Genomic DNA, 10,686 nt, shown 5'->3' on the forward strand with positions numbered 1-10,686 from the left:
CACTGTAGAGGGCAGCACTCACTGTAGGGGGCAGCACTCACTGTAGAGGGCAGCACTCACTGTAGGGGGCAGCACTCACTGTGGAGGGCAGCACTCAGTGTAGAGGGCAGCTCTCAGGGCAGCACTCACTGTGGAGGGCAGCACTAACTGTAGGGGGCAGCACTCACTGTGGAGGGCAGCTCTCAGGGCAGCACTCACTGTGGAGGGCAGCACTCACTGTGGAGGGCAGCACTCAGTGTGGAGGGCAGCACTCACTGTAGAGGGCAGCACTCACTGTGGAGGGCAGCACTCACTGTAGGGGGCAGCATTCACTGTAGAGGGCAGCACTCACTGTGGAGGGCAGCACTCACTGTGGAGGGCAACACTCACTGTGGAGGGCAGCACTCACTGTAGGGGGCAGCATTCACTGTAGGGGGCAGCACTCACTGTAGAGGGCAGCACTCACTGTAGGGGGCAGCAATCACTGTAGGGGGCAGCACTCACTGTAGAGGGCAGCACTCACTGTAGGGGGCAGCACTCACTGTGGAGGGCAGCACTCAGTGTAGAGGGCAGCACTCACTGTAGAGGGCAGCACTAACTGTAGAGGGCAGCTCTCACTGTGGAGGGCAGCACTCACTGTGGAGGGCAGCACTAACTGTAGGGGGCAGCACTCACTGTGGAGGGCAGCACTCACTGTGGAGGGCAGCACTAACTGTAGGGGGCAGCACTCAGTGTGGAGGGCAGCACTCACTGTGGAGGGCAGCACTCACTGTAGAGGGCAGCACTCACTGTAGAGGGCAGCACTCACTGTAGAGGGCAGCACTCACTGTGGAGGGCAGCACTCACTGTAGGGGGCAGCACTCACTGTGGAGGGCAGCACTCAGTGTAGAGGGCAGCACTCACTGTAGAGGGCAGCACTCACTGTGGAGGGCAGCACTCACTGTAGGGGGCAGCATTCACTGTAGAGGGCAGCACTCACTGTAGAGGGCAGCACTCACTGTGGAGGGCAGCACTCAGTGTAGAGGGCAGCACTCACTGTGGAGGGCAGCACTCACTGTGGAGGGCAGCACTCACTGTGGAGGGCAGCACTCACTGTGGAGGGCAGCACTCACTGTAGGGGGCAGCATTCACTGTGGAGGGCAGCACTCACTGTAGGGGGCAGAACTCACATTAGAGGGCAGCACTCACTGTAGAGGGCAGCACTAACTGTAGAGGGCAGCTCTCACTGTGGAGGGCAGCACTCACTGTGGAGGGCAGCACTCACTGTAGGGGGCAGCATTCACTGTAGGGGGCAGCACTCACTGTAGAGGGCAGCACTCACTGTAGGGGGCAGCACTCACTGTGGAGGGCAGCACTCACTGTAGAGGGCAGCACTCACTGTAGAGGGCAGCACTAACTGTAGAGGGCAGCTCTCACTGTGGAGGGCAGCACTAACTGTAGGGGGCAGCACTCACTGTAGAGGGCAGCACTCACTGTGGAGGGCAGCACTCACTGTAGAGGGCAGCATTCACTGTAGAGGGCAGCACTAACTGTAGAGGGCAGCTCTCACTGTGGAGGGCAGCACTCACTGTGGAGGGCAGCACTCACTGTAGGGGGCAGCACTCACTGTAGAGGGCAGCACTCACTGTGGAGGGCAGCACTCACTGTAGAGGGCAGCATTCACTGTAGAGGGCAGCACTAACTGTAGAGGGCAGCACTCAGTGTAGAGGGCAGCACTCACTGTGGAGGGCAGCACTCACTGTGGAGGGCAGCACTCACTGTAGAGGGCAGCACTAACTGTAGAGGGCAGCTCTCACTGTGGAGGGCAGCACTAACTGTAGGGGGCAGCACTCACTGTGGAGGGCAGCACTCACTGTGGAGGGCAGCACTCACTGTGGAGGGCAGCACTCACTGTGGAGGGCAGCACTAACTGTAGGGGGCAGCACTCACTGTGGAGGGCAGCACTCACTGTGGAGGGCAGCACTAACTGTAGGGGGCAGCACTCACTGTGGAGGGCAGCACTCACTGTGGAGGGCAGCACTCACTGTGGAGGGCAGCACTCACTGTAGAGGGCAGCACTCACTGTGGAGGGCAGCACTCACTGTAGAGGGCAGCATTCACTGTAGAGGGCAGCACTCACTGTGGAGGGCAGCACTCAGTGTAGAGGGCAGCACTCACTGTGGAGGGCAGCACTCACTGTGGAGGGCAGCACTCACTGTAGGGGGCAGCATTCACTGTGGAGGGCAGCACTCACTGTGGAGGGCAGCACTCACTGTAGGGGGCAGAACTCACTGTAGAGGGCAGCACTCACTGTGGAGGGCAGCACTCACTGTAGGGGGCAGCATTCACTGTAGAGGGCAGCACTCACTGTAGAGGGCAGCACTCACTGTGGAGGGCAGCACTAACTGTAGGGGGCAGCACTCACTGTGGAGGGCAGCACTCACTGTAGGGGGCAGCATTCACTGTAGAGGGCAGCACTAACTGTAGAGGGCAGCACTCACTGTGGAGGGCAGCACTCAGTGTAGAGGGCAGCACTCACTGTGGAGGGCAGCACTCACTGTGGAGGGCAGCACTCACTGTGGAGGGCAGCACTCACTGTGGAGGGCAGCACTCACTGTGGAGGGCAGCACTCACTGTAGGGGGCAGCACTCACTGTGGAGGGCAGCACTCACTGTAGGGGGCAGAACTCACATTAGAGGGCAGCACTCACTGTAGAGGGCAGCACTAACTGTAGAGGGCAGCTCTCACTGTGGAGGGCAGCACTCACTGTGGAGGGCAGCACTCACTGTAGGGGGCAGCATTCACTGTAGGGGGCAGCACTCACTGTAGAGGGCAGCACTCACTGTAGGGGGCAGCACTCACTGTGGAGGGCAGCACTCACTGTAGAGGGCAGCACTCACTGTAGAGGGCAGCACTAACTGTAGAGGGCAGCTCTCACTGTGGAGGGCAGCACTCACTGTGGAGGGCAGCACTAACTGTAGGGGGCAGCACTCACTGTAGAGGGCAGCACTCACTGTGGAGGGCAGCACTCACTGTAGAGGGCAGCATTCACTGTAGAGGGCAGCACTAACTGTAGAGGGCAGCTCTCACTGTGGAGGGCAGCACTCAGTGTAGAGGGCAGCACTCACTGTGGAGGGCAGCACTCACTGTGGAGGGCAGCACTCACTGTGGAGGGCAGCACTCACTGTGGAGGGCAGCACTAACTGTAGAGGGCAGCTCTCACTGTGGAGGGCAGCACTCACTGTGGAGGGCGGCACTAACTGTAGAGGGCAGCTCTCACTGTGGAGGGCAGCACTAACTGTAGGGGGCAGCACTCACTGTGGAGGGCAGCACTCACTGTAGAGGGCAGCATTCACTGTAGAGGGCAGCACTAACTGTAGAGGGCAGCACTCACTGTGGAGGGCAGCACTCACTGTGGAGGGCAGCACTCAGTGTAGAGGGCAGCACTCACTGTGGAGGGCAGCACTCACTGTGGAGGGCAGCACTCACTGTGGAGGGCAGCACTCACTGTGGAGGGCAGCACTCACTGTAGGGGGCAGCATTCACTGTGGAGGGCAGCACTCACTGTAGGGGGCAGCATTCACTGTAGAGGGCAGCACTCACTGTAGAGGGCAGCACTCACTGTAGGGGGCAGCATTCACTGTAGAGGGCAGCACTCACTGTAGAGGGCAGCACTCACTGTGGAGGGCAGCACTAACTGTAGGGGGCAGCATTCACTGTAGAGGGCAGCACTCAGTGTAGAGGGCAGCACTCACTGTGGAGGGCAGCACTCACTGTGGAGGGCAGCACTAACTGTAGAGGGCAGCACTCACTGTGGAGGGCAGCACTCACTGTAGAGGGCAGCACTCACTGTAGAGGGCAGCATTCACTGTAGGGGGCAGCACTCACTGTAGGGGGCAGCACTCACTGTGGAGGGCAGCACTCACTGTGGAGGGCAGCACTAACTGTAGGGGGCAGCACTCACTGTAGAGGGCAGCACTCACTGTAGAGGGCAGCACTCACTGTAGGGGGCAGCATTCACTGTAGGGGGCAGCACTCACTGTAGGGGGCAGCACTCACTGTGGAGGGCAGCACTAACTGTAGGGGGCAGCACTCACTGTGGAGGGCAGCACTCACTGTAGAGGGCAGCACTAACTGTAGAGGGCAGCACTAACTGTAGGGGGCAGCACTCACTGTGGAGGGCAGCACTAACTGTAGAGTGCAGCACTCACTGTAGGGGGCAGCACTCAGTGTGGAGGGCAGCATTCACTGTAGAGGGCAGCACTCACTGTAGAGTGCAGCACTCACTGTAGGGGGCAGCACTCAGTGTGGAGGGCAGCATTCACTGTAGAGGGCAGCACTCACTGTGGAGGGCAGCACTCACTGTGGAGGGCAGCACTCACTGTGGAGGGCAGCACTCACTGTGGAGGGCAGCACTCACTGTAGAGGGCAGCACTCACTGTAGAGGGCAGCACTCACTGTAGGGGGCAGCACTCACTGTGGAGGGCAGCACTCACTGTGGAGGGCAGCACTAACTGTAGAGGGCAGCACTCACTGTAGGGGGCAGCACTCACTGTGGAGGGCAGCACTCACTGTAGAGGGCAGCTCTCAGGGCAGCACTCACTGTGGAGGGCAGCACTCAGTGTGGAGGGCAGCACTCACTGTAGAGGGCAGCACTCAATGTAGAGGGCAGCACTCACTGTAGAGGGCAGCACTCACTGTAGGGGGCAGCACTCACTGTGGAGGGCAGCACTCACTGTAGAGGGCAGCTCTCAGGGCAGCACTCACTGTGGAGGGCAGCACTCAGTGTGGAGGGCAGCACTCACTGTAGAGGGCAGCACTCAATGTAGAGGGCAGCACTCACTGTAGAGGGCAGCACTCACTGTAGAGGGCAGCACTCACTGTAGAGGGCAGCACTCACTGTAGGGGGCAGCACTCACTGTAGAGGGCAGCACTCACTGTAGAGGGCAGCACTCACTGTAGAGGGCAGCACTCAGAGGGCAGCACTCACTGTAGAGGGCAGCACTCACTGTAGAGGGCAGCACTCAGAGGGCAGCACTCACTGTAGAGGGCAGCACTCACTGTAGGGGGCAGCACTCACTGTGGAGGGCAGCACTCACTGTGGAGGGCAGCACTCACTGTAGAGGGCAGCACTCACTGTAGAGGGCAGCACTCACTGTAGGGGGCAGCACTCACTGTGGAGGGCAGCACTCACTGTAGAGGGCAGCTCTCAGGGCAGCACTCACTGTGGAGGGCAGCACTCAGTGTGGAGGGCAGCACTCACTGTAGAGGGCAGCACTCAATGTAGAGGGCAGCACTCACTGTAGAGGGCAGCACTCAGTGTAGAGGGCAGCACTCAATGTAGAGGGCAGCTCTCACTGTAGGGGGCAGCACTCACTGTAGAGGGCAGCTCTCACTGTAGAGGGCAGCACTAACTGTAGGGGGCAGCACTCACTGTGGAGGGCAGCACTCACTGTGGAGGGCAGCACTCAGGGCAGCACTCACTGTAGAGGGCAGCTCTCACTAAAGGCTCGATGTAGATTGAGATGCTTGTTCTCTTTGGTTAGTTAATTGTTTTGACTTTAATTAAAGGTGCATCAACATTATAAAATGCAGAAATAATCTATTCCATTAAATGATTTGGTACTGGTGTAACTAAAGCTTTAGTTTATACATTTCCTGGCTCTATATGAAAAAGCTGTTGACATTAGTTTATGCATCATGATGCAATATGATGAGAATGACCAAAGAAATCCTTTGAATTCTCCTTTTTCTGCAGTAACTTAATTATGGAGTCACAAAATTTGCTCCCTAATTAAAATGTGTTTATGTGTCCTTTTCACACTGCATTTATCTGCATTTTTAGCTTTTGGAAGTCCATCGTACAGCATTACAACAACATATCAAAGTCATCAGCGTTAGAGTCAAAGCATGAGTGGATATACAAAACTACAAAAACACCCTCTGAAAACATGCTTTTATGACACCATTCTGTTCTCTGTGTGTCCAACATACCCTCCTGCAGCAGTTTGCTCAGACCAGAGCAACAAAAACAGAAGAAATTCACCACGACGCCAAAGAAAACACGAACCCAGGCAAGACTTCAGAGAAAACAGCAAGAAAAATAAATGTCTCAGTTCAAATAAAACGTGAGCTGCTCAGTGATGTTGCTTTTGTAGTCAGAGGAATCATAAATTAGTGAGGAGGTATCTGTGGCATGAGAGGAGTCTGTGGAGGACATTCAAAGAAAGAAAATGGGCTCCTGCTGAGCACTGAGTCCCAGCATCATATCGCATGTTTTCTCTGAAAAACAGCGAAAGAAGAAAAAAAGAAACGCAAAGAAAGACGAGAGGCTTACAGCTCCTTTTAATTAATACAAAAATAATTGGTTTCCTGCAGCTGACATGATAAAACATGCTGAATAAGAGAGAAAAATCCAGTTTTTACAGAGTTTTACACAATGCCACTTTCTTATGATTTAATAGTAGCTTTTTATTTATTTAACAGTTGAATAATTTGCTCTATTTTGTGCTAAAATGCTCAAATTTAAGTAAAACTATTGTATTTAAAAGAGAAATTTCATGAAAAAACACTGACTTTACAGAGTAAATCTAACACAAAAGCATGTTGAACTTTTTCCCCACATACAGCACTTAAATAACTCGAATCAACTCAAATGTCTCCATTAGTTCGCTGTTTGTTGATATCAGTTTCATGGCATCATGCAGCAGTGAGCTGGGCTCCTGTTTTCCTTCACTTCACACGCTTTATGCAACATGTGAGCACAGTGCAGTCAAAGGTTTAAAGTCAGAATGAAAAGGGAGCTCCAGTCAGAGTTAATAAACACATTTTATCTTCCTTTTGGATGGATGCGACTCTTTGACTCTCCTCAGTATCTGTAGGTGCTGCACAGCATCCCTCCGCCGATGACGAGCAGAGCCCCGGACACCCAGCCCACATATATGGACGCTCCGAGCTCCCCCCTCCGCTCCTCGGTGGCCTCAGGGTTGTAAAAGCCTGTGATGATGGTGTGAGCCGACCAGCTGACAGGAATGATACACAGCAGCCCCGCGAGAATAAACACCACCCCCCCAGACACACCAATATTGGTTTTAGTCAGACTGTCATCACGGCAGAAGTTGGTGCAGCGGACCCCAACCACGGTGAGTCCAATGGCCACCACGCTGACGGCGATGGAGACGCAGACCAGGGCCCGGGAGCCTTGCAGGTTCTGTGGTAAAGCCAGAATGGAGTCGTATGCTTTACACTGCAGCTGCCCCGTGCTTTGGATCACGCAGTTCATCCACAAGCCTTCCCAAAAGACCTGAGAGGTGACGATGTTTGCGCCGACGAAGGCCGTCACTTTCCACATCGGTAGCGCGCAGATGAGTATGGTTCCAAGGAAGCCGAGGACTGCCAAACTCACGCCAACGAGCTGAGTCTGCATGTTGTCCAGAGACAGTCCAAAGCACCGCTTTAAGTTTGCCACATGGTGGGAAAGATTCAGAACTCTGTCGATCTAAAGATCTTAGATTTTAGCAACAAGTTTCCAAGCTGCGGTGAGCGCTGCAGGTATGAGAAGAGCAGCTGGGAGGGGACTCAAAAGTGTGTGGATCAGGTTTCCTGCCTGTCCTGATTCCTTCTCTGCCTGAAAGGACGGAAAGCTGTTGACAAAAGTGATTATGTGAGAGAAACTGCCAGACAAAAGGCTTTGTTCACACGTTTAAACAGACCGAAACGCGTATTTCAACCACAGTAATGAGAGAATAAATGCACAACTGATCAGGTTCAAATATCACCTTATTATTAAAGAATATGATAAAAAAAAACTCATGACACATATCATCATCCGCTGTTTAAGCTGCTGTTGATCTGTAAAAACCCTGAAATTATCAAGACCAACGCTGCAAAGAGCGAGATCACAGAAAGTAATCCCAAGAAAAATGTCTTCAGCTGCTATTCAAATACAAAATATTTACACAGTAAAACGGGTCACATGATCAGAGCTTTAAAAAAAAGCTAAATATATTCTCTGGATTGGTCACAAAGTACCAAAAAGGCCATTAAACTCTGATTTACTGCTCACATATTCAAAAGATGCAGTAATGTTCCCTCATCTCCAGTTCATATTATTATCAGTAATGTTCAGTGAAGGAGGAGACGTCCTTCTGCCTGTGACCTTTGACCTGCCTGTGACCTTTGACCTGCCTGTGACCTTTGACCTGCCAGGCAGCTCTGCAGGAGCAACAGGAATGATGCTGGCAGAAAATCTCTGTTTTTTTTCATTTCCTCAGGTTTTAGAGCAACATTTGCTCCCATCTAAATGACTTCTACTTCTGGGAAAAGCAACGAGGAAGACCCAGAGCGGCCAGAACCGACCCAGTGGGACAACACTCCAGACATTTGGGATGCTGCACAGTGAGAAACACGCCATCAAATTCAAGGTGTTTCCATGAAACCGTCACATTACTTTCAACATTTTATGTCTTCAAAGTTCTTTCATGAATAAAATATTTGCAAATCATCAAATTCTGCTTTTATCTTGACATTTTGCCCAAATTCATAGTGAAAATGTAAGAAAATGATTTGAATGCTGCAGCCACAAGGTGTTGTGGGAAGGATGCAGGTCCTTTATGAAAGAAAGGACAGTCCAGTGCTTAGCTTCAGACCCGGAGTCTACTGAACATGTTCCCCCCAACCACAGCCAAACCAGGAAGTCTGCTTCAGCTGCATCAACTCATCCATGTTACAGTTTTAATAGGTTTGTACCTTAGAGAAAAACCACTGAAGCTAATAGAATTAAAGTTGTATCGCTTTAAATCAGCTTCTTTTAAAGGTTGTGGAGCTCAGCAGGTCATACAGCCTCCAAACAAGTAGACTTCGGCTGTCTTTACTCAAAATATGCTCCAGTTATGCATGTTTCAGCATCTTAAACCAGGTCACATTTCTCTGAGAGAAGCCCCCCCCAAACTACTCCTGAAACTTCATGCACTGTGGATGTTAAACACTGCAATAGTCAGACAAATCAAAGGGTCAGGGCAGACCTTATAGAGGATTATTTCTGCCTAGAACCCCTTTAAGGGCTTGTGGTCAAAAGGACCCACTGGAAACGCAGCCTACAGCTACAAGTCGAACCTCTACTCTGGTTGTTTAAAAGTAACCATGTCTGGAAGATAACTTTTGGCCCATTTCAGTTCCTTTCCCTTGCTTAAAGGCTTTAAACAGCTTCAGCTTTGCCCAAACTCAGCTGCAGTTTAAAACCGGAGCCACAGCAGAGGTAAAGAAACGCCTTTCACCAGGATACAGTTTAAACTTTTATTAAGAGCAGTAAGACACATTAAAACAGAATTAAAACCATGACTCGGTGTTCAGTCCCTCGGGGCAGACTCAAACATAAGCCCCTGCGCTGGCTGCAGAGCGGGGAGCAGAGTATCTGACAGAGTACCTGCTATCCTTACGCTGCCGACACTGACAGCACAGCAGCGCCCCGCCGATGATGAGCAGTCCCGCTGCCCCCCAGCCAATGAACAGCGCCGCCCCCAGCTCCCTCTTCTGGGCATCGATCATCATGGGGTTGTAGAAGTTCCTGATGACCTCGTGAGCAGACCAGGACACGGGGATAAGGCACAGGATGCCGCCAGCGATGAAGAACACGCCCGCTGCGATGGCCACCTTGCTCTTGGAGGCCTCATCCTCGATGCAGTTGGTGCACTTTCCCCCCGCCACAGAGAGCAGGATTCCCAAGACTGCGATGAGGATGGAGATGACCAGCAGGGCGCGGGCCGCTTGGAGGTCGTGAGGCAGCGCCAGCATGGAGTCGTACACCTTGCACTGCATCTGCCCGGTGCTCTGCTTCACGCAGTTCATCCACAGGCCCTCCCAGAAGATCTGCGCCGTCACGATGTTGTTCCCGATGAAGGCCGACACCTTCCACATGGGCAGGGCGCAAACTATGATGTCTCCCACAAAGCCAACGCTCGCCAAGAAGATGCCACAAATCTGAACCCCTGCAGACGCCATCTTTGCTTCACGTGCCCCCGAAAAACCGTAGAAAAGAAGTCAGCTGCAGAAGCAACGATGCAGGGAGCTGGGCCTCAGCTGCAGCTTTTATATCCACGTGAAGGCAGGTGGCGTCTGTCCTGATTGGTTCTTCTGACTGAAAACAGCAATCAGGCCGATTGATCCCATCTGTGCTAATCATCCAGGGCAGTTTGAGTGCATTTGCTCGATTTCACTCCACTGACATACATCCATGTTCCAGGAGCCTCTACAACTGGATATCAGGTAAAAGCAGTAAAAAAAAAAGGCTTTTAACAAGATATTATTATTTATGTTAAAAGTTTAATGTCTTAAGATGTAATATCTATCTAAAACTGACTTGTTTATTGAATTTTCTGTTCTTGACTCATAGAAAAAAGGCCAGAATACTGGATATCTCTCTTTGTGTCTATACTTAGGAATGAAAATCTAAATGCAAACCTCTGGGGTGAAGCTGGGGATGAGGGTAAAATCATTTAAGTGTGGATGGGAAATCCAGCACTCTTGTTTTTTAAAACAAATGCATAATAAAAAGATGTCTTTATATATTATTATTTATTTATTTATTAGATGTCTCTAATAAAAAGACATAATAAAAAGATGTCTTTATATATTATTATTTATTTATTAGATGTCTCTAATAAAAAGACATAATAAAAAGATGTCTTTATATATTATTTATTTATTAGATGTCTCTAATAAAAATGCATA

The 10,686-nt window shown here is 51.7% G+C and overlaps 1 protein-coding gene across 1 annotated transcript; it reads right to left on the reverse strand.

Moving 5' to 3' along the window:
• Positions 1-6,629: 6,629 nt before the first annotated feature.
• LOC140279764 (claudin-like protein ZF-A89) lies at positions 6,630-9,975 on the reverse strand. Its single transcript, XM_072374932.1, has 2 exons — positions 9,451-9,975; positions 6,630-7,372 (listed from the first exon to the last, which is right to left on the reverse strand). Exons 1-2 carry the CDS (start codon positions 9,955-9,957, stop codon positions 6,827-6,829), a joined length of 1,053 nt encoding a protein of 350 aa, XP_072231033.1. The 5' UTR covers positions 9,958-9,975; the 3' UTR covers positions 6,630-6,826.
• Positions 9,976-10,686: the final 711 nt, after the last annotated feature.

Source organism: Leuresthes tenuis, unplaced genomic scaffold (assembly GCF_036924035.1).
Source record: "Leuresthes tenuis unplaced genomic scaffold, fLeuTen1.0.hap1 SCAF_21, whole genome shotgun sequence".
NCBI classification, from domain to species: domain Eukaryota; kingdom Metazoa; phylum Chordata; class Actinopteri; order Atheriniformes; family Atherinopsidae; genus Leuresthes; species Leuresthes tenuis.

What these genes read in the sequence shown, in the direction of transcription:
- LOC140279764 (XM_072374932.1), bottom strand. Translation starts at nt 9,957, where the DNA reads ATGGCGTCTGCAGGGGTTCAGATTTGTGGCATCTTCTTGGCGAGCGTT. An exon ending in CGCTGTTCATTGGCTGGGGG is followed by an intron (nt 7,373 to 9,450) that starts GCAGCGGGACTG and finishes ATGCAGACTCAG; the next exon opens with CTCGTTGGCGTGAGTTTGGC.